General features: G+C 45.1%; 2 protein-coding genes across 8 annotated transcripts; both read left to right on the top strand.

Annotated features, from left to right (window-relative positions):
* The first annotated feature begins 413 nt into the window (after positions 1–413).
* NAA80 (N-alpha-acetyltransferase 80, NatH catalytic subunit) lies at positions 414–12,617 on the top strand. Of its 2 annotated transcripts, XM_088662173.1 has the most exons (3): positions 414–523; positions 1,190–1,431; positions 11,152–12,617. In XM_088662173.1, the coding sequence occupies exon 3, from the start codon at positions 11,217–11,219 to the stop codon at positions 12,231–12,233; it is 1,017 nt and encodes a 338-aa protein (XP_088518299.1). In that variant the 5' UTR covers positions 414–523; positions 1,190–1,431; positions 11,152–11,216; the 3' UTR covers positions 12,234–12,617. The 2 variants fall into 2 exon arrangements, with proteins under 2 accessions (XP_088518299.1, XP_060127517.1); XM_060271534.2 differs by lacking the exon at positions 1,190–1,431.
* HYAL3 (hyaluronidase 3) lies at positions 414–27,215 on the top strand. Of its 6 annotated transcripts, none has more exons than XM_035106032.3 (5): positions 414–523; positions 19,819–20,802; positions 22,985–23,074; positions 24,170–24,522; positions 25,694–27,215. In XM_035106032.3, exons 2-5 carry the CDS (start codon positions 19,882–19,884, stop codon positions 25,788–25,790), a joined length of 1,461 nt encoding a protein of 486 aa, XP_034961923.1. In that variant the 5' UTR covers positions 414–523; positions 19,819–19,881; the 3' UTR covers positions 25,791–27,215. The 6 variants fall into 6 exon arrangements, with proteins under 6 accessions (XP_034961923.1, XP_088518297.1, XP_088518296.1 ...); XM_088662171.1 differs by lacking the exon at positions 25,694–27,215 and adding an exon at positions 1,190–1,431 and having other exon boundaries at positions 24,170–24,846; XM_088662169.1 differs by lacking the exon at positions 414–523 and adding an exon at positions 1,301–1,431.
* The last annotated feature ends 490 nt before the right edge of the window (positions 27,216–27,705 follow it).

Below are 27,705 nucleotides of genomic sequence, written 5' to 3'. Positions count from 1 at the left end.
GATTTGAACCGCTGACCTTCTGATCGGCAAGCCCTGGGATTAGTGGTTTAGACCACAGCGCCACCCGCGCCCCACACTAAATCTATTAAGTCTGTGCTAAATTGAACAGATGCCTCTTCCAAGCAAAGCAAAACAAGGGTTTCAAATGGTGTCTCCAACTGCATAGAGGACAGTCGAATTTCATCTCTTCTGGGGATTCCACGCGCAAAATATGCATTAATCTCCCCTTCACGAAGCACGCGCGTCTTCCGAGTGCTCATATGCTTCTAGACGCGCGGTTGAAAAAGCCAAGACGCGACCGGGGGGGGGGGGGGGGAGAGGCTCTCCTGAAAGAAGAAATTTCCTAGCCGCTACGCGGCGCTGTGGCCTCCAGAAGAAGCTGGGCGTCTTTCTTTCCCACCTCTCCTCGACTTGTGCGTAAAGGAACGAGCGAGGGCGAGAGCAAGATAGTTCTGCTCTGCAAAGCCGGAGGAAGCGGGAAGAGCTGAGCGCGCGGCTGAGAGCCCCGGCCGTTCGCTAGCATGTCAGTATCTCTTCCCGCCCCATCCCCGCTTAAAAGCGCTCGCGGAGCCGGCCTCGGCCTCATTGCACAGTCGGGGATGCGCTCGGGTCGGCCAGCCGGGGAGGTTACGCCCGGTTGAAATCCCGTCCAGCGGCAGGCAGGGCTCTTCCACGGGGCGACACCCCACATTCTCTCGGGGCGTGGGGGGAAATCGCGTGCCGGATTTTAGGGTGGCCCCTTCGAGCGGGGGTTGGGGGACCGGCGGCGTCTGTCCAGTGGCATCGGGGAGGAAGCAGGAGGCTGTGTCCATAAAAGGATTTGGACCTCTCCTGGCAAGGAGGAGAGGCTTCTGCGGGAAGCGGGCGAGGACACCCGCCTCTCCCTCCCTCCCGGGATCCAGTTTAGTGACTCAAGCCCAGTATTTGCACGCAGGCACGAGTGAGTGAGTGAGCGAGGAAGGAAGGGAGGGAGGGAAATAATATTAGATGCCCGCTTCTCCTTAGGGGGCGCCTCCTGGAGAGCGTCCCCCGGAGAGGAAAGGCCTGCTGTTAAGGAAGGGAGCGCCTTCCCCGGCTGGCCGCCCCCTAGATTGGTGGGAGGTGGCGGGTTTCTAGCGCGCTGGCAGGGGCTTTGCTGACACCTCGCGTCGCTTCTTGGAAGCTCTTTCTAGCTGCGATTCTGCCCTAGGAGAGGCGGACGGGGGACGCCAATCCACCAGCCAGAGAAGGGGCGGCTGGCAGTTGCTTGGAGCAGAAAGAGCGAACGAGAAGGGATGCAGCAGGGCTGACCATCGACCTCAGCTGAGGTTGCATCATGACTATCATCCGCTCGGAGTTCAAAGGTGGATTCCCCAGGGAACTGAAACAGAATATTCCCACTGGTGCACACGGGACAAGGCAACTGAAGGGCTTCCTCCCTATTATCTACCGGTAACCCACCCACCCCATTACTGAAATGGGTCACTCTAGTACCGTAATCTATCTATATTGCGCTAGAGAAAGAGAAATTGAATTATTATAATGAGTCTCAGGAGAGGGGAATACTACCATGTGTGTTGAAAGTGCAAGGCACACTGCCTGCTCTAGCATCCTTGGATTTGCCTTAGGCAGCGCTGGAGGATATTGCTTTGGGCACCAGACTTTTGTTATGTGTAGGCGGCTTTTTATTTGAGTTTTTGTGTTCCTTTCACTAGGAGGAGATTGAGAACCAGTGTGCAATTCAGTTCTCTTTATAGATGTACACCTGAGAGGCAGTAATCCTATACACTTACTCTGGAATAAGTTGAGCTTGCTTCTGACTAAGCATGCATAGGATTTGGCTGCATGTGTGATTGAATCTGAGTTTTGTTCATGTAGTTAATTTAATAATAATAATAATAATATAAATGTAGTTAATTTAATAATAATAATAATAATATAAATGTAGTTAATTTAATAATAATAATAATAATAATATAAATGTAGTTAATTTAATAATAATAATAATAATAATAATAATAATAATAATAATAATAATAATAATAATGGCAGTGCATGAGGACCAAGCACTCATGGAAATAAATGGGATGTGAGAATTACTGGCATGAACTTACCTTTCCTCAGCATGAAGTTGTTTATAGAAGTGACCTTTGGTCTTGACTCTTCCTGTGGCTGAGAATGTTTTATTAGGGTTTCCCTGCACTTTGGTAATTTTAACTGTGATCTATTGACTGTCCTCTTTTTTGGGTCTAGACAGTGGTTTTTGCAGCATGACTCTTGGGCAGAATAACCAGTAGAGAGGGTTGGGGATGGAAATCCCATAAACAACACTGATGTATCCGTTCACCCATGGGAAAGGATGTGTTGTTGGCTGGAGATCCCAATTTTGAGACTAACCCAACCATACATAACGGGTACAAGTATCCAGTACTTGAACTGTTTCACTCTTGCGGAGACCTACCGTAGTTCTGATTCTCCTTTGCCTAGTGTTTTGGATGAAGTGCATGTGAACTGCTTGCATAATCAGAAAAAAAGTGAGAGGGACTCATAAGTGCACCAATACAAAAGCTTTGTACTATTAGGTCCCTTCCAACACTACATTTATATGATTCTTTGATTATTATGTATTAAATTTGTATACCACCCTTCCATCTAAAGATCCAAGGGTGGTTCACAACAGTAAAAGGCAAAATGAAAATACCAAATAAAAACAAACCAACAAACTCCCCACCTTCCACAACACTTATAAAAAGCCATAGAATGTTAATCAGCTAAATGCCTGGTTGAAGAGAAACTTTTCCTAAAAATATGTAATGAAGGCACCAGGCGAGCCTCCCTTGTAGACGAGGGTAGCCTACCTGTGATACCAATTAGGCAAATGGACACTAACTAGGGGAGGTATGGCCTGTTGAAGCTACACAGCCACTGTCCCCCACATCCTTAATGGGCTGTATGGGTTGCAGGCACACACATTTAGTTCCTTCACCTCAAAAAGACTATTGTAGAGCTGGAAAAAGTTAAGAAAATGGTAGCCAAAACTGCTGTACGAGGAAAAGGTATAATGTGGGGCTTTTTAGCATAGAGAGAAGGTGAGTTAAAGACGGATGTGATAGAAGTGTATAAAATTATGTATGGGGTAGAGGTAAACTGAGAGAAGCTCTTCTCTTTCGTAATACTAGAACTTGGGACTGTCAATGAAGTTTAATATTGGAGGGTTCAGGACAGATAAAAGAAAGTACTTCTTTACACAACACGTGATCCAGTACTGTATTAGAAACTCAGATATAAAAATCTAGGTGCCAAATGGGAAGGTAAACAGCATTTTCGTGCGCTGCTCTGGTTCGCCAGAAACGGCTTAGTCATGCTGGCCACATGACCCAGAAGCTGTATGCCGGCTCCCAGTGAGATGAGCACTGCAACCCCAGAGTTGTCTGCGACTGGACCTAACGGTCAGGGGTCCCTTTACCTTTACCTTTAGATATAGTGATAGGCACCAACTTGGATGACAGAGGTTCATTGTAACTCAGCCCCATGGAGAGCACTGAAAGGGGGCTTCGTTATGACTGACTTAAGACTACATTCTTGTACCCACTTTTCTTGCGAGTAATCCCCATTGCTCAATGAATTTACTTCAGAGTAGGCATGTACAGTATAGGATTGTGCCGTAAGTGCCTTTTGTCCATTGAGGCATAGTCGCGATTCCCTTTTGCTTGGTTATGTTTCCCATCCGACAATGGGTAAACAGCAATTCCAGTTATTCAGAGCTCTATGAATATATGAATGTTTTCTGTGTCCCCAAAAGGAATATTACTGTTTTCAAGAAGTCAGGAACTGGAAGGGAATTGAAATTTAATTGGTATTTTTAATTTCATTGCAGTGAAAGCTGTGTTGGGTACATTAATAGTGGTAGGAAACAGACTACCGCATTGCCTGTGGACAGTCTAACCACCTCGTCTTGTCCCCAGTTTCATGAGTTTTGTGACCTTTTATCAAGGAGTGTTTGTTGGTAGCAGGTGCGTCCCGAAATTACCTGAGACACAGAGCAGGTTTGTTTCCTCCTTGTGTCGCACTATGTGTTGACACTGGAAGACAGCATAGGAGAACAAGCCTCTGTGCTTTGAGACCTTGTAAACAACATCCTTCATGTCCTTTCTGGAGACTGGGCAGGATGAATGTCTTCAAGGCAACGTCCTAGTTCTGCCCAATGAATTCCCTGGCCACCCCACCCCACTAGGCCTGGTTTCCATCTATTACTCTAGCAACGTAAGCTCTGTTTGGCTGTGTAGATCAATCCACTGTTGATATTGAATAACCCGAAGTTTATATGTTCATAGAACTGGTGTGTAGGTATAACAGCTTGGAAACATGCCTCTAAACAAGAAGGTAGGGTACCTGTAGGGACCCAGGTGGCGCTGTGGTTAAACCACTGAGCCTAGGGCTTGCTGATCAGAAGGTCGGCGGTTCAAATCCCTGTGACGGAGTGAGCTCCCGTTGCTTGGTCCCAGCTCCTGCCAACCTAGCAGTTCAAAAGCACGTCAAAATGCAAGTACTGTAGATAAATAGGAACCGCTACAGCGGGAAGGTAAATGGCGTTTCCATGTGCTGCTCTGGTTTGCCAGAAGCGGCTTTGTCATGCTGGCCACATGACCTGGAAGCTATACGCCGGCGCTCTCGGCCAATAATGCAAGATGAGCGCGCAACCCCAGAGTCGGTCACGACTGGACCTAATGGTCAGGGGTCCCTTTACCTTTACCTTTAGGGTACCTGTACTACTAGCAAAATGGGTTTTGTGGTGTGGCAAGAGGGCGTAGAGAACTGTAAATCAGAGGTGGGGAATTTGTGGACTCCAACTCCCTTCATTCCTGACCGTTGGCCACACTTGCAGGGGCTGATGGGAGTTGGAGTCCAACATCTGGAGGGCCTCAAGTCCCCCCCCCCACTCCACCCCTGCTGTAGACTAATACAAAGGCTAGTCTGGCCTTTTCCTTCAGCAGCCTCATTTTGTGATGTGTGGAGATGGAAGTATTGGGGAGGAGTTAAGGCACAGTAAGTGGCAAGTCTAGTTTGCCTTCCTTGCCCACCTCCTTCCTTTGCTGTTGGATGGTTGCTAGCCCTGTTCCTTTTCCTTTCTACTCGTGATAGAATTCCTGTTGCCAAAGTGAGTTGGCTGGGTGTTTATTAGGGGCTGGATTCTCAGAATCTAAATGGGTCCATTTCTCCTCACCACCGCCACCACCACCCAAAAATAGAGTTCTGTTCTTTGATACTTCAGCTACACTTGGACTTAGGAGCTGTAGTGGTTGAAGGCATCTGTTTGGGAACCCCATAGACGAAGTCTGTGTCTTCTGCTTTGTTGTTGTTGTTTGGATGGGTGCCAGCCTTTGGCTCCTGTCAGGGCTGGGCTGGGCTACTCGGCACACAATTTACATTCCAAGACCTGTGTGTCAAGTAAACAGACAGCTCACTCTTTAAAAGAAGCAATGAGCTGTAGGCGCATGTGTAGCTTCCTGTCATGCTCTTGCGAAAGTAGACGGTTTCCCTTGAGCCTTAGCATTGCAAGCAGAATCTCCAAAGGAGGGAAGCGGCACTTCAGGCAGCTCCCATTTGCCGCAGGTATTTGACCCTTCTTTTCTTCTGCTGGTGGTCTTATTGTAGAGCAGGGGTGGGGAGCCTGTGGCTCTTCAAGTCTAGCTGGACTGCAACTCCCATCAACCCTGACCATTGGCAATGCAGGCTGGGGCTGATGGGAGATAAAGTCCAACAACGTCTGGAGAGCCAATAGTTTCCCATCCGTGTTATAAACATTGTATACTGTGCTCAGACAGCTGTACTAGAGGAACAGGCAGTATAAAGCAGGGAAAGGTGGAATACAAAGTGTGTAGGTTTGGCGCCTGTTCAGAATTTTGAAAGTTTGGGACCAGGGTATCATATGGGTCATGCTGTCATGTGGGCCTGGTTCTGAGAAGTAACTGTAGAAATTGAGGAATGAGGGATGCTCTCCTGGCTACTGTTAAGATGGATAGAATCTTCACCTCACACAAGGAGCGATTCTCACTAGTGGTAGAGCTGGGGGTAGGTGTGGATGAATGGAATTGGTTCAGCCTCTTCTCTTCCTCCAGGATGTGTAGAGTGTGTTGTTGATTTTAGCAGGAGGGGTAGGGAATCCTAGGGCCCAAGTTGGCAGCAGGATGCTTAGAAATGAAAAAAGGAAACACTGTGTGACATTTTTGGGTGGTATTGCTAGTGATGTTGTGATGACACAGCCAGCTCATTTCCAGAGCCAGGATCCTTGAAAACAAGAAATCCCCTGTAGCAGTGTGTGCCTTGGATATAGAGGTTTTTGTCAGAAAAGCTACCTGGATCAGAACTCGCAGACCTGCCTGGTAACCTGGAATTTAGCGCAAGAAGTAGGGCTTATCAGTCTACCTAGAGGTATGCTATTTTCTGATTGCCCTGTTCTCTGCTAGAGTGCTTTCCAAAACAGTCTGTGAGTGATGCAACATCTATGGTGCATTAATTACTTTTCTCATCTCTTCTTCAAGGGAGTCTTGTACAGTATAGTGCACACAAGGCAAGTTGTATGGTTTTTATTTATTTTTTGACCCCTATGTCATTAATTTAGTTATGGAATTCAAGGCAGTATGTGCATGGTTCACAGGCAGTCACTCATCTAGGCAATGTGGCAGCCTGTTTAGTTCCAGCAAGGTGACAGGCTTATGTGCCTTCACACCATACCTCAGGGCTCTTGCCTCCAGGGGGTCTTATGACAAGTGCCTTTTCTGTGTATTTTTGGACACCTGGTATTGAGCAAGTTCCCAAAGCAGTTTAACACCTGGTACTTAAATCAATTTGTAACGTGGATGCAGAATCTACATGGGCGAGAATGTAAATTCAGGTTCCCTTTTGCAGTCTATCCCCACGTTGGCAATGGTCACAGGTGACAAAGCTAGCCCTGAGCAAACTTAGAGGCGTTTTTGTGTGCATATCCATTGCTTGAAGGCAGCCTTCACCAACCTAGTGCCCTTTGGATGTTTTTGATCACAACGCCTGCTAGCCCCAGCCAATGGGGCCATGCTGCGTGGAGCTGATGGGAATCACAGTCTAAAACATATGGAGGGCAACAAGATGGCAAAGGTGGTGGAAGCTGGCATAGTGCATGGTTAGAGAACGAGCTGTGGTTGGCAAACCAGTGAAAACCTCGCTTTACCAATCATCGTCTCTGTCAGTTTATTTGTATGCCACTTTCCCTCAAAAGCTTCCTCAAATAGCTTACAATACAGAAAAGACAGCAGTGCATAGCAAAATGTTAGTATCAGCCTATCAAAAGAGTTCAGCAGTAATTTTACATCAATCTTTATGTCAATCATGAACTCATTAGGTGACCTTAGGCAGGCCATTGCTTTCTCAGCCTTAGCCACCCCCCATACCCGCCCAATCTGTGATACTGGGATAATAAAACTGGTCTACCTTACAAGGTTGTTGTAAGGGTTACTTCAGTGGAATTCATGTGAAGTGCCTGGAAAAGTGCCTACGTACTTAGTATGCATAATTAGTAATAAGCATGAGTAATTGATGTTTGTGAGAGGTGATCAAAATAGTTTTAGACCGTTGGACTCATTCTCTGTCCTGGTAGGAATGCACTCCTGTGTCTTGAGTGGGCTGCTAATGTAACATCTTTGAAAAGATGTACATTAATTCTGTTTGGTGCACAACCAAATTTTGTCTTGAGGAGCAGTCCTTGCAAGTAGCTGGAGTCAGGGCTGGTAGGGAAGCACAAGTTGTGGTGTTCTTAGCCTTTATTGAGAAAACTCTTTGTACGAGACACTTCCTTCCCCAAACATATGGCTTTTCCAGTAATGTCACAGAGCACCTTTGCAGAAAAGGTAGCACGGGCTGTGTTGAAAACTTTTGTGAGCGGGCTACATCTAGCATTTGAGATGCGACTGGGTCATCTGCTGTTTGCAGGTAAATGAGAGCAGACATAACAAAATAAAAAAAATCCTTCCAGTAGCACCTTAGAGACCAACTAAGTTTGTCATAGGTATGACCTTTCGTGTGCATGCACACTTCTTCAGGTACGAAGAACAGACATAAGCAATCGTGAGGACTTAACTGTGCATGTGTGCAGATGCAACACAGTATTGTCGAAATAGCATTCCCTAAACTCAATGCTGCAGTAGCTGGATGATGCTAAGGCTCTAAAGCCATACCCTAGAGTGTCCTCTGCTTACGTAGCTCTAGGATTTGCCCCCAGCCAATGTCCCTGTCATGGGAATCTCCTCAGCCCACCTTTTGGAGGGCATGTTCTGTTCCTATTTCATAACCTGAGTGCAATGGCTGCATGGTATAATTTCATAACCTACTTCATAAAGGGTTGTGAAAGGATGGATTTTATTGTTCTTTCTTGGGTGTTTTTTTTTTCATCTTCCAGTGTGGCTCCCATTTGGAGGCTGCCTCATGGGTTTAGTGATAGTCCTTGATAACGTTGAGTCTCACTGTATGGAAAGTATGGAGATCAAAAAGAGAAAGAGCTAGAGGAAAAAGAATGAATGAGAACATTCTTCTCTCCCCAGTTTCCTCCATTTCATTCCAGGCAGCCTGGAAAGAATTTTCTGTGCTGTCTGAAACATCAGAGAGATGAAAAGTTAAGGTGACAAAATGGTGTAAATGGAAGCCCACCCTCCCCCTTTCACTTGAACACACAAAGATACCTTCGTACCATGGCCGTCTGACTCAGTATTTTCTATATTCTTATCAACTTTCCAGGGTTTCATGCAGTGGTCTTTACCAGCCCCATCTATGGAGATACCAGGGTTGAACTTGGGAACATTTTTATGCAAAGCATGCCACTGACTTACTATGCCCCTTGCACTTGTATGTACCCCACCACCTCCAAAAATATACAGAGGAGGATAGAGTTGTGACTAGACTTGCTAACATTCACTGGGGGGTCGGGGTCCTGCTCAACACAGCTGCCTCTCAGCAAATTCATGCGCCAACCAGAGGACAATAAGATTCATACAGTGTTTGAACTCTCACTGTGGGCTGATTCTTGAAACCATTTGATATTCTGGACTGGTTAGGGGAATGTTTCAACATACCACCTGCTTGCAATTTACCAAACCTATAGCTGAGTCCTCTTCTGGGAGATTTTGGAGGAAGTGGCACATTGCATTATGGAGGCATGTGGAAACAGTTGCTTGGCCAGTTCCCACGTGCTCCAGATGGGACAAAAGTGGTGATGTAAGGTGGTCCTTGGGGTCATTGCTTCCATTTTATGAGAAAGAGTCTGCTAGATTAAAAAAAAAAGTAAACAGCCTTTCACAGTTTGGGCATGTTATTGCCCATGTTCTATCCAAATATTCACTTGAATGATCTGCAGTGTAGGCAGATGCAAAGAGAAGACAACCTGTGTGTATGTTTAGGTGCCATTTCTTGAGAGGAGGTGTGACAGTCCTGAAAGAAGCCACCGAGTACCTAAGCTATATCAGAGTACCTTCCATTTTAAACCACTCTTGAATCAAGGTCCCAACTGGACTGTTGTAAGAAGGGTAAAGAAGCCAAATGGAACCTGAGTTTTCTTCGAAAGTGGATTGCTCTTCACGCATAGCTTAAGAAATCTTCTCTAGTCTGCAGTCTGGCTGTCCAGGAATCTCCATGGCCATCATCATCTCATGGAGTACAGAACATACTCCCATAATTGTGGATTAAATGTGGGAACATGTTGGCAGTTTAGAAACTCATAGAGCATGAGTGGGCCTTCCAATGGATAAGGGATGAGTTGCATTCAGCCAGACTGCACTTACATGAGTATAGTAAGTGAACCATGTTACGTACTTCTGTTCCTTGGGAGGGTGTACACCATATTTCTGTATGACTGAATCCTTTTCAGTCACCAAGGGAGAAATAAAAGCCCAGTTTCAAACAAGCATTTATAGGAATTGGCTTATAGTCTACACCAGTGGTTCCCAACAGGTGGTCCGCGGACCCCCAGGGGTCCGCGAGCTATGCCAGAGGGGTCCGCAAGATGCTACCGGTATTAGAATAAAAAATATATTAAATATATTTCGTATGATAACAGATTATTTTGTTTTGGCCGCTTCCTGCATGAGCAGAGTCTAGCGCAAAACTAGAATTAGATAGAGGCAGTAGTTCTGCTGTATGCCGTTAGGTGGCGCTTTACAAACACTACTGTTTTGCAAAGCGGCAGCGCGTGCATTCTACTAACGCTCACCTCCCCAAGATGCTTTGCGCGCGTCGGCTTCATTTGTGCGCTACTGCGCAGGTACCCTGTCTTCTCCATTCCCCTCCCTCCTCCCTGGCGCGCACTGCCTCTTTGCAAAACAGTAGTGTTTGTAAACAAAGCGTTGTTTTTCGTGGAAGCTACAGTTCACGTAGTTAAAAATGGACCGTTGGTTAAAAAGTGGTTCGTTAAAACGACAAAGGCCTACAGATGAAGAGGAAGAACTGTAAAAAACATATAAATATAAAATATAAAAAGACTCTTAATTTGGCTCTCACTTTTTAATTTTAGGATTAGGAATTAATGGGGGTCCTTGTCACAATAGCGGCTCAATGAGGGGTCCTCGAGAAAATTTTGTTGGGAACCCCTGGTCTACACTGATTCCCAGATGTTGTTATAGTAGAACTGGATTGGGAAACTTGTGGCCTTCCAAATGTTGCTGGACTCCCAACTCTGATCAGCCAAAGCCAGCATGGCCAGTCTTCAGGAACTGTGGGAGTTGGAGGGCCGCAGTTTCTCCAGCACTGTAGCAGAGGATGCAGACTAGATGTCTTGTTACGCATGCCCCAAACCGGCACTTGGTAAAAGACCAAGTGGAAGGATAGCCAATGCAATGCCCCCCTGATGTTGTTGGACTACAACTTTCGTCAGCTGCAGTCAGCATGGCCAATAGGGATGTTGGGAGGCATAGGCTACAACATTGGAATCACACTGCCTTGGCTATCCGTGCCTTTGTAAGACCAAGAGCTAAGGCTGTCTTGGCACCTGCAGCCCTTTGCTTTCTGCTTAGGGATGATTGCAGAGGATGCTGCAGCTCCTTCCGCTTGGGTTTGATCCTGACAAGCTGAGGTTTCCCTGCGAAAGGGTTAGTAGGTCTCTTGGAACTGATTGTGCACTGCAAACACACTTCATTGTGTTTGTGCTTTCAGGAGTGAGTCAAGCTCCCTGTGTCCCATGTAACGTTTCGTCGCTTGGTCCTCTGGTGGTGAGAAGAATGGGGTCTGTTTCAGAGATGCTCACAGCGGTGCCCCTTCACCAGAGGCCTGATCTCCTAGAGGCCTGTGCCGACCTCATCAATGAAGAGTGGAAAAGGAGCAGGACCTCCCGCATCCACTCCCTGCAGAGATCCAGCAACAGCTTCCCCATGTGCCTGGTGCTGATTAGGACCCAGAGGTCGGTGGAGGACACCACAGAAGGGAAGACGGCCAAGAGTCAGTGCCAACTCCTGGGGCATGCCAGGCTGTCCCGTGTGGTTGGCCAGCCCAAGAGCTTGTTTGTGGAGACAGTGGTTGTCGCCAAGGCCCTCCGGGGAAAGGGCTACGGCAGAAAGCTGATGGAAGCTGTTGAGCATTACGCCAAGTCCCGTAGCTATAAGCGCCTGCACCTCACCACCCACGACAAGCAGCAATTCTACGCCCACCTGGGTTACAGCTTGTCCAAGCCAGTTCAGTGTGCGGGATTCGCGAGTTCCCTTGTACCTATGGAGTTTCTGGAGAGCTTCTCTCCCCTTCAGCAGGACAAAGAACTTCCCACAGGGTCTGGGAAGCGTGAGCCAAGTGCATCTTGCAGCAGTCGATGCAGAGCAAGCCTTCCTCCATTGCCACCTTCAGCACACCTTTCCTCATTCACAGTTTGCTCAGTGGCTTCTCCTCCCCCACCACCGCCATTGCTTCCTGTTCATTCTGATCAGCCAGCAGCCGCCACCATTTCTCCCCCTCCCTGCCTGTCAGCTTCTGTAGCTTCCCATGGTTCCTCACCCCAGGCCATGAATGCTTCTGTTCCGCCCTCGCAATCAGCCACCGTGCCTCTTTTTGCTGCAAACCTTCCTCCCCCTCCCCCGCCTCCTCTTCCTCCCCCTCCGCTCATGGCCCTTTCGGCAGGCCATCCTGATTCCTGCAAATCTGCTTCTTCTGGCCCGTCGGGGGACAAAGACCAGAGCCAGCTGTTTCTAGAAACACCATATCGTGACCTGAAAGGGCGGCCCATATTCTGGATGGAGAAGGACATCTGACCCTTTCACCATGTGCCTGTGCGAGTGTGATGAAGGTGAAATGATGGCTGAAGGAGCAGAGATGCCGAGAAGAAGAGCTCAGCTTCAGATCCAGTGAGGTGGGCTGTGAGAGAACTATTCTAACACGGACAAAGCAAATAGATTCTATCTTCCATGGTTTTTATCAGAATTATTTTCAGACAAGAGCCCATTTTCATGCCATAAAAATGTGAAAGTCACTTAGACAATGATCTACCATACTTTCAAGGCCACCCACTGTTCCTCATTGTCTTCCAGTGGTGGTTGCCATAGATGAGTGGGCGGGCCTGTGCTGAGCTGTGTATAGTAAATTGCCTTGCCTTAAAGTTTGATGTCATTTTATCAATAAAGCACCTCTGAAATTTCTGAACAGTCTCCTCCGATTCTGCAGCGGATGCACAGATAGATGTCTTTCAGAGCCCATGGAATTAATGCTAACGTGCTAACAGAAGCCAGTCCAGTAGGACTAGGCATCTGTTGGAGGCAACAGTGTCCCCACAAAGATTAGATAAAGCCGAGAGAAAGATGTATTTTTTGGTAGGATAATGGCAGAGCAGGCCTGTCCTTCACAAACGCACACGATTCTAATTTGAAACCTCTATCATTCTTTGGCCTCTTGGTCTGTTCTGGGAACCCTGCATTCCAGTAATATGTTTGTAATAAAGTAGAATGCTGGCCTGATTGCAAAGGTGTTTTTTTTAATCGTCAGGTTAATGACTTAGTCTGAGGCAGAGATCAATTTCATAGCCTAATTTAACTGTCATGATGCTATCCTCTTAATAGATGAGGTAATAATCACAGTTGAAATGAGCCCGGTGAAATGAGCGTCCCTGATGGTGGGCTGGATTCTGCTAAATAGCTGTGCTATCAGAAGCCAGCTCAATGAGACCTGCTACATAATGGGATTCGCCTCCCTCAACCCATGTTCTTAAATCAATTGGGGGGGGGCAGGATAACCCACAGCACAGCATACGGGAGCGGGGGTGGGGAGAAGGGAGACTGCCCTGTCAGGCCATTTCTATTTGCTTGATGGAACAATCTCTTTAGCAATATGTTGAATTCCATCCAATGTGTAGTACCTTCCTCTCTTGAGCAACCACTATAAGGCCCAATAGTTCGGAACTACAGGATTGAGTTCCTACAGTGAAGGACACCAGTTAAAAACTTCTAGCAAAGTCAATTCTCTCTCCACCCCTGCCACCCAATTGTGTGTGTTTAAGTGAAAGTGCTCACTGTTCCTTCTGTAACTATTTGTTCTTAAGCCTGTGGTTTCATTTCATTTCAGTAACAAATTAATACCTTCTTCTTCATTATCATTTATTTATATGCCACCTTGCCATAGTTAAATTTTGCTCAAGGCAGTATCCCACTTCTAAGGCAGTATCACACTTTACATGTTAGGAACATCCCTCTATAACAGGGGTCAGCAAACTTTTTCAGCAGGGGTCCGGTCCACTGTCCCTCAGACCTTGTGGGGGGGGCGGACTATATTTTGAAAAAAAATATGAACGAATTCCTATGCCCCACAAATAACCCAGAGATGCATTTTAAATAAAAGGACACATTCTACTCATGTAAAAACATGCTGATTCCCGGACTGTCCGTGGGCCGGATTTAGAAGGCGATTGGGCCGCATCCGGGCCTTGGGGACCCCTGCTCTATATATTAATTGTGTGCCTTTGCAGACATGTGTTGGTCATGTGCAGATGCCACATTTTTTTTGCAGGTAAGGTTGAAATCATTTGCAGAAACATGTTAAAACTGTACTACTACGTGAGATAGCCCTAATACTTTTTCTCCTTCAGTGTGCTTGTAGGAAGCATACTTGCTGTTTCTTCTAAACTAGATTAGCTCAGCTCTTGCTTTTATAAAATACATTCTCCATTGAGGGGGGCAGTTAAAAGTGTGACGTCCGTTCCATGGAGCCCAAAGCCAGAAAATAAATGCCACAATTTTGTGGAGAATTCCATTTCCTGTCCAATAGTCACAATAGCGTAATACAGCAAGAGTAATTAAAGACTTTGTACAACCATGAAGTCAATTTATAAGAGAATTTTAATGCGTCTCAGTCTGATGCAACCTCGAACTTTTACTGTGTATAAGCATTATTATTATTATTATTATTATTATTATTATTATTATTATTATTACTTTACATTTACTTCAAAATCTTGACAATTCCTTCTTAAGAATGCAGAGCCCAAGCCCATTTGGAATTTCCTCCTTTCCAGCCTTGGAACAGCAGTTCTGTGGATGCAGCTGAGAAAAGGCTGCTGTAGGAGAGTGTGCAACTTTTATGTGTCATCAAACAACAATACCACATGCAGGCTATTGGGTGCTTGATCACAGATGCTTTCATTTCTGCATTGCGCATTGTATGCTGAGGTTTCCATTAACTGAAAATAATCTCCAACTCATACCAAGTATTGACTCTTGCAATCCCTCACCCACAACTGCACAAATGACATTGCAGGTACAATGCAACACAACTGCCAGTTTGTGTATTACCATCTACATTGTTCAATACATTTTCCTATGAAGCATTTTCATTTAAGCACATGTGAAGAAGCCATGTTCTACCACCTGCTTATATTTTTCCAATAATAATGCTTGAAACCACACCAATAGCTTTGTCCCTTGTTTCTTGGAAGAGACAATAGACCTGTGTGGTTTGCAGGATTCCCACATTTTATTTTCAAAAATCTGGTCACCTTGGGCTGTTTTCCTCTGTACCTACTACTACTACTACTACTAATTGAATTTATATACCGTCCTATACCTGCAGATCTCAGGGCAGCTCAGAGTTCTGGTCCCTCAAAGGAAAAAGTTTCTCCCCCTCCCCTAAAAAAATATTCTGCAAAGTTCCTCTGATCATACAAATAAAATCACGGATGTATGCTCTGAACACCTCTCTTTTGTATGTAGGGATTGTTCCTCTTCTGTGAAGGTGTTGTGGAATCGTGACACTTTCTGCCAAAGAAATTGACCATGCCACAAGTACTATGCCTTCAGTGTTTCATCCTTCTCTGCTCATTATAGGTGATTTATGTGGCATGAAGCAATGGAAATGGACAGCGACTCAATAGTAGGGTTTATTATTTGCATGCAGATTCAGGATCCAGGGGAGCCACTGCCAGACAGTGTAGAGATGGACAGCACTGAGCTTCATAGACCAACTGTCTAATTCTAAAGCAGTTTCTTACATTCCTAAGGGGAAGTGAGACCCTTGATTGCCTGACAGATAGAGCAGCTTCAGCTCTGCTTATTAAACTCTGCTGGGCCTGTTCACATGAACCGTTCACTATGATGGCTGTTGCACATGCACAGAATTGGCCTCGTAGCTAATTCAGTTCACATCTGGCCAAAACATGGTTGATCTATCTGAATTCAGTCCAGTTTGTGTGTGTGCTGATTTGATTGTATGAGACTTGAGCACAGGCTGAAATAGCAACATGGACAGGTTACAGACCGGAGTCTCTTGGCTTCAACATCTTTGCTCTTTTGAACCCACCTGGCAATTTCTCCTGCAAAAGTACACATCACTGATGTAGCTGGGAAAGACACATGCTTTATACACAGAAGACTGATAAGGAGATTGCTCCAAAAACTAACATATCCAGACCCCGCGAACATCTTCTCTGAGTGTCCACTAAAGACAGGTTCAGAGGGTGGCAGTTAGCGAGAGGGCACTCTCCATCTCCCCATTGAAACCCATATGTCTTTGGTGCCAGGTTAAAACCATTGCCTACATCCCAGACTATTAGAAATATTTGATGGAATATAATGAGTTAGGCTTATATGTTGGGGTTGCTTTTTAGTTGTAAATAATGTTAATATTGTTTTCTTTTTAGGGATTGGTTTGGGGGTTGTGTGAGTTATGCTTCTGAGTTATTTCAGTTTATTGTTTTATTATTGTTGGGACCAATTGGTTTCAGGTGAAAAAGAAGTCACTGATAAATAAGTGTGTGGCTTTTTAAAGTCACAACAAGCTGCATTTTAAAAAGGTCAGTCCCAAGCCATCAGACTCTGAAGCACGTCAATTGGCCTGTGCAACTGCACATTAGCAGCTATTACATGTTCTTCTTCCTCCCACACTTGCTGCCTTTCACAGTGAACTTGGCAAACTGCAAACCAATTTGAGTTCTTGTTTACTTCTACAAAAACCTGTAGATTTAAACCTGCCAAGTTGTCTGAACAATCAGGCAAGGGAAAATGAATTTTTGTGATATTTTTATTTATTACCTTCTGGTGTAACGTAAGTCAACAAAACACAATTTAGTTAATCATGACACTTGATTAGGGATCTTTTACCATAGGAGCGGAATCAGCTTTCTAACCATGCCATCAGGTAGCTGCCCTGAGGCAACCATACAGGTAGCGATTGTTTTGAGTCTGGCTCAGTTCTGCTGAGTAACTCGTTATGCCATGATATAGCAGATAGAAATGGGGTGCAGTAGGAGATGATGTCATCAAATTTGGGTACTAAAAATGCAGCTGGGCTGGTCACATCAGCACTTCTGGCTTAGGTGTCCTGTGGAATGAAGAGCGGACTGCAAGCTTGTGGATTAAGCACAATTCAGTTTACATCCCTTCCTCCTGAAGGAGCTCAAGGTGACAAATATTATTCTTATGTTACTTGTGCTATTTGTAAGCCCATTGTTGCAATTTATTCCACTTTTCAGCGTGCAGGAAACAAAGCCTTCTAATAATGAGCCTACTAATAATGGGAGGGAGGATTCAGTAAAGTGATCCCTGTTGCCAGCTGTCTCTGCTCTTAAGACTTCATAGTAGAGAAAAGCAGGATGTTTTCCTGCATGTAGATTAGCAAGGTTTTTTTGCTATGCACATCAAAATATTTCGGTATTGTTAGGATGGTGAGACTGTATAATTTGGTTCATTTCTACTTTTCCTATCCGACTCTCCCATACAAAATTCCTCAATAAACAGATTTTTCTGGTGGGAAGTTGGCTGGGCTATGATTGGTGCTTTTATATTCACCAACATGTAATTTAAAAAACAACAACAGAATAATGCACACCCTAGCCTTGATCAATTTTGTTGCTGTTGTAACATGCTAATCTTCAAATCTTCTTCCCCATGAATGGTGACTCTTGCTTCTACTCCTAGGCTAACATGACCATCAGATATTCTTTAATCCATATTGCTATACACCCTTGGTTCATTAATACATCACTCCTGAGTCGAGGTTATAAAAGCCGGATAATTATGCAAATCAGCATGCCCGCTGAGGAGGAAATGGTGGAAATGATAAATGAGTTCTTTTGAACTGGAGAAAGCCCAAAATTTGTTTTCAGTGTCAGAGCTGAGCTTTGAAATAACATGAAATAAGCATGTGAGTCTTGTTCTCACATTACTGAGTAACCAAAACCAGCATCTATGCCTTAGTGATTTAAGAGTTTTAAGGGTAAGATTTGACTCCAGTACTTTCCATTTTACATATCAATGTTTTAATTATGAAAAGGGGCTTTTTCAAACCTGGGAGTGTGATTTTGCTCTACAGCAATGTCCAATTCCTGATTGTCAAGTCGCATGTCTGAACATGTGAGGCTATTTATTACAGCTCACCCAATACGATAATTCTTAGCTTGTATGCCCAGGGGTGTACCTAGGGGATGGTGAAACTGGCCCCTGCAAAAAAATCTCTCCAGATTGCTCTGACCAAGGAAAGAGAGTTAGTCATGAGAGGCAGATTGCCTGGATGGCAGAATCGCCTCAGAAGAAATTGAGATACTGGAGTAGAGGGGGTGGTTTTAGACAAATAATATGACTATTGCGGTAAATGGGTTTTTCAGGGGGAGGGCATCAATACAGCTCCTTGCCAAGGGCACAAGGGACCCTTTTTATGTTTTACCCCATCTGTACACTGGGAACTTCAATTTGTGAGTAGATGTGCATAGATCATTTCTCAATAAGGAACACTCTACACACTTAAGTGAAGCCAAATGTCCTTAGTAAACTATTGGGACATCTAGCAATGGCTTTACACCAAACTGTGGTTACAGGAAAAGATGGAGAAAGGAAAATAATGCTATGATTTCTATGCATTACCAGTTACATGAAGATCAGAGCGCACATCATGGCAGGAAAGAGGCTTAGGAGAAAGGACGTTTTGCCACACCTGTTCCACTAAAAGGAAATATTGCAATGCAGAGAGTTGATGGCTGGGGTTTTCCATGTTGACTCAGGAAGCAGAATGCTTACCTGATCCCAAGATGATGGCATGGCAGTATGCTTATCTAGTCCCAAGATTATTGCAAAACCAGTCAACGAATTGGCCAGTCTGTAATAAAGTTTGGGTTTGAACCCTGGTGTTCCTTTGCAGGGAGGGGGTGGGCTAGGGGTTTGTGTATGTGATGTTAATGATGACCTGTTGGCTTCAGAGTGGCCGTGTGGTTCTGATCCTGAGCCTCACTGGATTCATTGGACAGGTTGGCTCAGACAATATGCCCTATTAATTCATTAGCTTGCTTCTAGTGCAGAGGCTAGCTAGTCAGTAGTTCAACTAGGGAAGGATCCTGGCATGCAGTTTCTTAGGCTTTATTCTAATCCTCCATAGTGCAATGTTAGAGTGGGAAATGAAGCCAAGGGGGATGACACAGAGCAAACAAAACAAAACCAACAAGTGGAAGCAGCCCAGTTTGAGTTTTGGGCTTCTCCATTGTGGAAAAATACCTGGCAGCATAGATGCCTGTGTAATCCAAACAGCTTCTGTTCCCAAGTAAGGTGACTTTAGGTAAGTTTACAGCCAGCTCTCCGCTTCCTGGCGCTCAGCCTTTCCCTTTCCCTGGGTTTAGCTCATGAATTTATCTCCCTTAAAGCTTAGAGACACATAAGGCACCCCAAGATACCTTGATATTCAAGGTAAGCAATCCCATTTGGAATCCATGTCAAGCCCAGATTCCCGGGTTTAAAATACAATAAAAAATATTGTGAGGCTGGTTGAATTAATTATATTTATGTTCCACATTTTCTCAAGGAGATCCAGGTGACTGGCATGGTTGCCTTTCTTCCCTGTAAAATCCGTGAGGCCTTGTTGGGCCTCCTTATATGGTGGTTTGGCCCAAACCATGGTCACCTGTCCATTACCTGATGTCATGATAGCAGGTGCAGCCCCAGTGCCCAATTCAGAAGGAAGAATGAAGAGCACAATCTTAAGTTTGCAGCTGCAGGTTTAAATTTTAATCACGTCACATCATATGGTTCCAGGTAATTGCTAAATAGGATTCTTGTACACCTGTCAAAGCGGCATATGGAGGGTGGGCCAGTTCTGGATCTAACCTGAGGGGGCCAGTCCCGCCTACCCAACCAACCAACCCACCGGGCAGAGGAAAAATGATTTCCAAAGCAACCCAGTGATTTATGGGGAGCATGAATTCAAAACTGCCTTGCTTACCTTGGCACATCAGGTCGCCTTGGTAAGCGGATTTGAACCTGGCTGTCTCTAGCCTTAATCTGAGCCTAACTGCTACACTACCCTAGCCCTGTGTGTCAGATATTGAAATGCACGGGGAAGATCTTACTCTGTCTTATCCCCTCTCCCTGCCAGGGTGCACATCTGTAAACATAGCAGGAGGGGCCCCAGAAGAGACATTGGCTTCTTACACCCACCATGATCCTGGACAGAACCATTTCAGTCCACATCATCTTCCTCCTTGGGGTCATCCAGTGCCTGAGAGGGTATAACTGGGAGCAGGCAACGGCCAGCTCTGTTTTCCAGCAGGAGCCATTTGTGGTGGTGTGGAACTTGCCCACAGCCAAGTGTCGAGAGCATTTTGGGATCACCCTGCCTCTGGAAGCCTATGGCATTGTGGAGAACAAGGACAATGCTTTTCGTGGCCAGAACATAACCATTTTTTACAAGAACAAGTTTGGGCTCTATCCCTACATCTCCCCAGATGGCAAATGGCACAATGGAGGGGTACCTCAGAACGTCGATCTGAAGAAGCACCTGGAGACGGTCTCGAGAGATATTTTGGAAATCCTGAAGCCTGATTTCCAGGGACTGGCCGTGGTGGACTGGGAGGAGTGGCGGCCTCTCTGGAGGCGGAACTGGGGTGCCAAGAACGTCTATAGGGCGGCCTCTAAAAAACTGGCACGGAACAGAAGGCCTGATGAACCCCTCACGGAGCAATCCTATGTTGCGGAGATAGAGTTTGAACAGGCAGCTCGGGCCTTCATGGAGAGAACTCTAGAAATGGGGAAGTCTCTGAGGCCACAGGGATTCTGGGGCTTCTATGGGTTCCCTGACTGCTTCAATTACAACTGGGAGAACGAAGAGAACTACACTGGTCATTGCAACCCCACAGAGGTCCAGTGGAATGATCATCTCATGTGGCTCTGGAAGGTTTCATCTGCCCTCTATCCCAGTATCTACCTCCCACCAAAGCTCCCAACATCTTACCACCAGCGTTATGTTCATGACCGCCTCAAAGAAGCATTTCGCGTGGCACAGTTTGGTGTGAAGCAGCCTCTCCCTGTGATTGCATATTCCAGAGTCTCCTACAGACATTCTTCACGGTACCTGACTGAGGTAAGAATTGAGAGGTGCCAACTGCGTACAATAGGCCTACGCAGTCTTCATCAATCGTAGCAAGTGAATAAAGGTTAAGGCTGCAATCCTAAACCCACTTAACCTGGGAGTAAGCACCACCGAATTCAGTAGGACTTACTTCTGAGTAAACACAGCTAGGACTGAGGTGCAAATATCTTACCTAGCTGGAAATTTCCTTCTGTGGGGAATATTAGCTGCCACCATACATTATTCATTTATTATATTTTTATCCTGTCCTTCTAAGGAGCCTGGAGTGTCACAAAGGGGGTATTTCATTACTCTGTTCTCATAACAACCCTGTGAGGTAGGATGGTTAGGCTGAGAGAAAATTATTGGCCCAAGGCCATTCAGTCAATTTAATGCTTCAGATGGAATTTGAATCCTGGTCTTTCACATCCAATTTCTCAGTTGCACCCTTTATATAGATATATGTATATAAAAGTGCAGTCACAGTAGCTAATTAATTGAGATACTTCATTAATGCTGCAGCCAGCTGCGAGTGAACAGGAAGCAACTAATTAACTGCTTTAATAGAAATGTGTTGTCAGGAATGGGGAATCCTTTTGGCCCAGCTGGCCACACCCTCATCTTTCCCCAATTCTGTGAGCCAGCTTTGATAGGTGGGTGGAGCAACCCATTTGTCAATCATCTCATAACTATGTTCCTCATGGGGAACTTGGTCACAAACAATCTGGTAGGCCTGAGCTTACTGCCCATCACTGATGGGTGAGGACTTCAACCTTGCTTTCCACAAGAATTGGCTCTATGGTCACAAACCCTATAAGGCACTCAGTCACGCAGGTGATCCAGCCCCATGTCAGGTGTGGGGGAATTAGCCTTGCGGGCCAAATGGGGATCCATCCATCCTGGACCAAATTTGGCCAATGTACTAGAAGCTGCTGATTAAGTGGCATCTCTGGATTTAGGGAGGAGAAAGTTCTTAGTGTTTTTAAGTGTCAGGTGTAACTTCAGCCTGAATACAGCAGAGTTTGTGCAGGTTTTTCCGGAAGCTTCTGGCGGTAACTTAAATGACTAGACGTCTGGACGCAGAGTAAACTATATACAGGATTTATTAAAATAAAAGAAATCCAGAGTTTCTATGTACAACTTTAGAACTCAAAAACGAAAGTAAAATAAATCCTTTCCTCTCTGTCTCTCTCTGTCTCTGTCTCTCTTTCTCTCTCTCTCTCTCTCACACACACACACACAACCGATACAGCACCTCTCCTCCTACACTGACCACACTCACCACACCACACACTGTGCTAGCTTTCTCTGATAACAGGTCTCAGTGCTGATCTCAACCAATGAGAGCGCAGTTACTATGGCAGAAGTAGACCTTGGCTTTCTGCCTAGTGTTAATTGCTTGTCCTAGAGTTGATTGTGTGAAGAAGCAATCTGATGGTTTCTCATGCTACTAATTTAGCAAAAACCCGAACACCCCCTCTCAGATTCTTCTGAACCAATTAACTCTTGTGTAGAGAAATTTTCACTTGCGTTTTCCAGCAAACCTAAACCTTTACATATTTGTTTGTTCTTGATCTTTGACAATGGTTTAGTTAACACATCAGCAATATTTTCCTCACTAGATACATAAGTACATGTAATCACTTTGTTCTGTACACTGCAACGTACATTGCAACGTACATTTTGGTATTTCACTGCAATGTGTTTTGAACGTGATTTCAAACCTTCTGTATTACTCAAAGTTATACATGCTTGATTATCAACATAAACCTGTACTGGTTGTTCACAATTTACATTTATATCTGTTAACAACTGCTTGAAATATGTCACCTCGTTGCATAATTTATTTAATGCAGCAAATTCCGATTCAGTAGACGTGGGTGAGCAATAGCTGGAGGAAAATGCTGCATAAACATAGGAGAATAAAAGAATGCACACAAAAAGGGTTCACAAGCCACATTCCTGTGGTGTTTCGTTAAACAAATTGGTCAGATTTTTGAAGCATTACAGAAACTACAACTCATGTCTGACCAGAGAACTTAACTGGGCCAGAAAAATTCAGTGAAAATCTATCCATTGTAACTAGCCAGAAAACCTGACTAATGCAATGTGTTAATATCACCAAAATGATACGTTGCACTTCTCATGTAGAAAGCTGCCCAGTGCTAACAATTCTCTCCTTTTCTCCATTCAGGCTGACCTGGTGTATACAATTGGAGAGAGTGCAGCACTTGGGGCTGCTGGGGTTGTGCTCTGGGGTGACCTCTCCTATTCCCAGTCACCGGTGAGTATCTCTGCAACAATGTCCTCTCCGTCTATTAATTCATGAACCACCTTTATATGCTTCCCAATTACAACATTTCCTGAGAATACCTGTAATGTATTCAAATACAACCATCCACCGTGAAACAACCATGCAGCAGATTTAAACAATTATATTTAAACTTTTACTATTTAAAGGAAATAAGAAGCTATTTACCAGGCACCAAAACAGGTGCCAGCCTCCATGGGGAAAGCATTCGGTCGGTGGGATACCATGGCCAAGAAAGCCCTCTTCCTAGGATATACTTCCTAAGTTGAGAATCAGCCCAAGAGAGAAAACAGATACCCTCTTTGCCCACCTCACCGGTAACCCAGCAGCTATTCCAGCTTTGGTGGGGATAGGATAACCTGTTTCTCCCACTCCTCTCCCAGTTTTCTTGTTACCTGGACTAATGACCATGCTCACCTGCCCATATGGTTGGTTCAAGGGAAGTAATAGTACCACTCTGGTCAGACCTCACCTGGAATACTGTGTCCAGTTCTGGGCACCACAGTTCAAGGAGGATACTGACGAGCTGGAATGTGTCCAGAGGGGGGCAACCAAAATGGTCAAAGGCCTGGAAACAATGCCTTATGAGGAACGGCTTAGGGAGCTTGGTATGTTTAGCCTGGATAAGAGAAGGTTAAGGGGTGATATGGTAGCCATGTTCAAATATATTAAAGGATGTCATATGGAAGAGGGTGAAAGGTTGTTTTCTGCTGCTCCAGAGAAGCGGACATGGAGCAATGGATTCAAATGACAAGAAAGAAGTTTCCACCTAAACATTAGGAAGAACTTCCTGACAGTAAGAGCTGTTCAACAGTGGAACTTGCTGCCAAGGAGTGTGGTGGAGTCTCCTTCTTTGGAGGTCTTTAAGCGGAGGCTTGACGGCCATATGTCAGGAATGCTTTGATGGTGTTTCCTGCTTGGCAGGGGGTTGGACTGGACGGCCCTTGTGGTCTCTTCCAACTCTATGATTCTGCCTAAATGGAAATGGCTGGAAGCTCCCATCCTCAGTGCCGATGGGTCCAGTCCCTAGAATGTTCTGAGCAGCAATTCTATCTTTCCATCTTCTAGGAGAGCTGCAGGAGCCTCAAGCATTACATCACCACGACGCTGGGCCCATACATCGTCAATGTAACCACAGCAGCGCGCATGTGCAGCCGTGAGCTGTGCCACGGGCGTGGACGTTGCGTGAGACGGGACCCCAGCGAACAGGAAGCCTTCCTCCACCTGGACCCGCAGCAGTGGGAAGAGGAGTCCTCATTGGCAGATTTTCCAGATCAAGACATGTCCGCATGGGAACAATTTCAGTGTCACTGCTATCCTCAGTGGACTGGTGCCTCGTGTGAGAAGCCGCTGTGGCTGGAGCCCTTCCAAGGACCGGAGTGTAGTCGAGCTGAACAGTATTACAATATACTTCATGCAGGGTATGTCAGCAATGTTGTCGTGAAGTCAAACATCTGTCCTCCTTCCCTTTACGATGAAAAGACAGAATTCCAATAATGCATCTTTGCAGATCCAGCACTTTACTCCAAGGGCAGTTTTGATGATATCTGTTCTAGACATTTCTCAACTAGGCGACTCCTCCGTTTTCCAAATAGCAGACACACACCTTTTCCTTCTTTGATGGTGCACTATTATTTAAAAATGATCTCAGGTGTAAGCCTAAAGTAAGGGCTTAGGCATTGTTGGGTTTTGAAACTGTAGCCAAGCACATCTAGTAAAATAAAGATACACTTGGAAACCCTAAAGAGCTGTAGCATGAGAGCACCTTATACCTTCAGAGTTCGTATGTGATCTGGTAGGTGGAATGCCGGGGAATGGAAGCATTCACTACCACCATGAAAGTCATCCTTGCACACCCTTCCTACACTTGATAGCACTACAACTTAAAGGAGACAGATGTCTGGAACTTGGTGTCATAACTACCTTTTCATAACCACTCTGTCTCTCCCTCCCCCCAACTTCAGTAAAAGCTCTGAGAAAGCAAATGCGTTGGAAGGCCTCTCTCATTCACTTTTCTCCCTCGGTCTGTTTTTTAGCACACTTAGCTGAGCAACTATTATGCAAGATTCGGGTTCATTTCCTCTCACCTTTGCTACTGCTATAAGGGTATTGCACTTTCCCAGATGAAACTGCAATACTTGGCTGAGCTAATTGCCTTTTATCAGATGCAGGGCAGTGCTACTACCATGATGGTGAATGCAGGGCAATGGAGAGATATGTGAGTCCACAAGGCTCTTGGTCAGGAACTACCTTCCCCAATCTGGTGCCTTCCAAATATTTTGGACTACAACTCCCATCAACTCCAGGCAGCATCACCAGTGGTCAAGGATGAGAACTATAGCCAAAATATTTGGAAGGCACTAGATAGGGGAAGGCTTGTCAGCTGGTGTGACACAACTCTGACCCTCCTGCATCCTTTTTTGCCGGGGTAGTGGTGGGTGGTATTAAGTCCAACTGAACTAAAATTATTTAAATGCTGAAGCCTATTTATTGCCCCTCAATTTGGCTGTATCACCCCTAGGTATGGCCATACTCAAGGTAGCCTTTAAAAAGTGTTGTGAGCACCAACAAGTCTTCTCTCTTCCCCATCAGGACCTTGCCACAGATGGGGAAAAGACTACTTACTGTAAGCAAAAGGACAGTTAGCCTGCAGTGTGATACAATAGCAGCACCTCCATCAAAAGAGTAGCCCTGGAAGCATGCGCAAAGAGGACCAAGACTCATTCTCCAGCATCTCCTGTTTAAGGTGCTATCAGGGCTGGAAATGGCATCTGCCAGAGACCATGGGGAGCTACGGCCAATTAAAGTGTGGGGCGAGATGGACCAATATAAGGCAGCTACATATTTTTATATGCTGAAGTGTGTGTCTGCCGGTATGCTAATCTACCCTACGTGAGACCAAAATATCCTGCACCAGATTCACCTAATAAGACCTGCTAGCAGAAGCCCTGCACAAGAGTTTCTGCAAGTGCTTTGGGCCTTTCCCCTCTCTTGCCCCCATTTGCCACCCCGCTCCCCTCCCCCAATTGGCTTGGGGGTGGTGATGAGAACCCAGAACCATGGCACGCAGGGGGTGGGGGAGGAGAGGGGAATTGCTGTGTTGGCCAAGCTGAAATGCTTCCACTGGTAGAATGATTGCCATGGTACTACAGTGGTACTTCGCAAGACGAATGCCCTGCAAGACGAATTTTTTGCAAGACGAATGCGTCTTGCGATCTGATGGCGACTCGCAAGATGAATTTGTTTTGCGGAAAAATTCACCTTGCGAATCGCGGTTTCCCATAGGAATGCATTGAAATTTAATTAATGCGTTCCTATGGGCAAATAAAGAAATTTCAATGCATTCCTATGGGAAAGCGCGATTCGCAAGATGAATTTTTCGCAAAACGAATTGACTCACGGAATGAATTAAATTCGTCTTGCGAGGCACCACTTATGTTGAATTCTTCCCCCTGACTTTGTGAATTTCTCAGTTCCTGGGAGGCTCTGGTCCAATTGCCTAGCTTTTGGAATGCATCTGTGCTGGGTTTTTGGCTCCTTAAATACACCACATGTTTCTTTTTTTCCTGTCTCAGCAATTCCAAGTATTGGTGTCACTAAATCTTAAAATCATAAAAAAATGAAGGTTAGAAGACTCAGTGGAGTCAAGCATCCTTTGCCAAACAAGCTTCCAATAATCCCACAAACAGAGCAAGACATCAACCCACCAACCCAGTTGTTTGTACTTTTGCTATCATGAGATATTCACAAGCACGCTACCCTGGAATGTGGTAGGTTTCAATGCCGAGTCCAATTCAGCTATTATGGCTAATTCCACGAGTTAAAAAGAACCTAGAAAGATCACATCTCAGCCCAGGCTGGCATTGCATCAAGAGAGAAGGGTTTCAATGCTTCGTCCAAAATAATGCATCCAACAGCTTCCAAGAATAATTATAGATAACATCCCAGCTCCATTAATACATTTCTTCACAAGACAGGCCACACTCATTGCTTCCCCTTCCCTTCTAATCTTCAAGTAGCTAAAGCAGAAAGTTAAGGATGGTGTAATGGTATGAAGATTTAATGGGCTAAAAATGGATTAAACATAACTTCAATAAAACAATCTTGAAAACAATTCTTTGTGGTTTTTAAAATAGCCATAAAAGCAATGTAAGTTTCGTTTTCTGCTTTATCTCCTTTCTGGATTCTTAGTTTAGGAGCTTTGGATTTTTAAATCTAAATTCTGTCCACGAAATGTAAAATGATATTAGCATTCAACCGTGCTTGTTTTGGGGGCAAGCCCAACTTGATAGGAAAAGTTCAAAAGATCATTTTCTGGTTGGTTCTGCCTGAAAGGCTACAGAATATGTTTCCATATGACTGAATTGGCTTATCTGGGTGTTGTAGGGCTGATCCTTAACTGGGAAAATGGCAAGATCAAGTCATACTACTCTTCTTGTTTTTGCTCTGGGACTGGGTGTCCTTTTCAGAACTGGAATTGTTCAAGGCTTTTGTAGTGTTTTGCATAATTATTGAATATCATCCACTATACAGTGTCAGCCAGCAAATTTTAAGTATCAGATAAATGGTGAGATGACAAATACGGATTCAAATATCAAAGGGCA

The sequence above is a fragment of the Zootoca vivipara genome, chromosome 2 (assembly GCF_965207765.1).
Source record: "Zootoca vivipara chromosome 2, rZooViv2.hap1.1, whole genome shotgun sequence".
Taxonomy (NCBI): Eukaryota; Metazoa; Chordata; class Lepidosauria; order Squamata; family Lacertidae; genus Zootoca; species Zootoca vivipara.
Note: the sequence above shows the minus strand (reverse complement) of the source record. Positions and strands in the feature narration are given on the sequence as shown.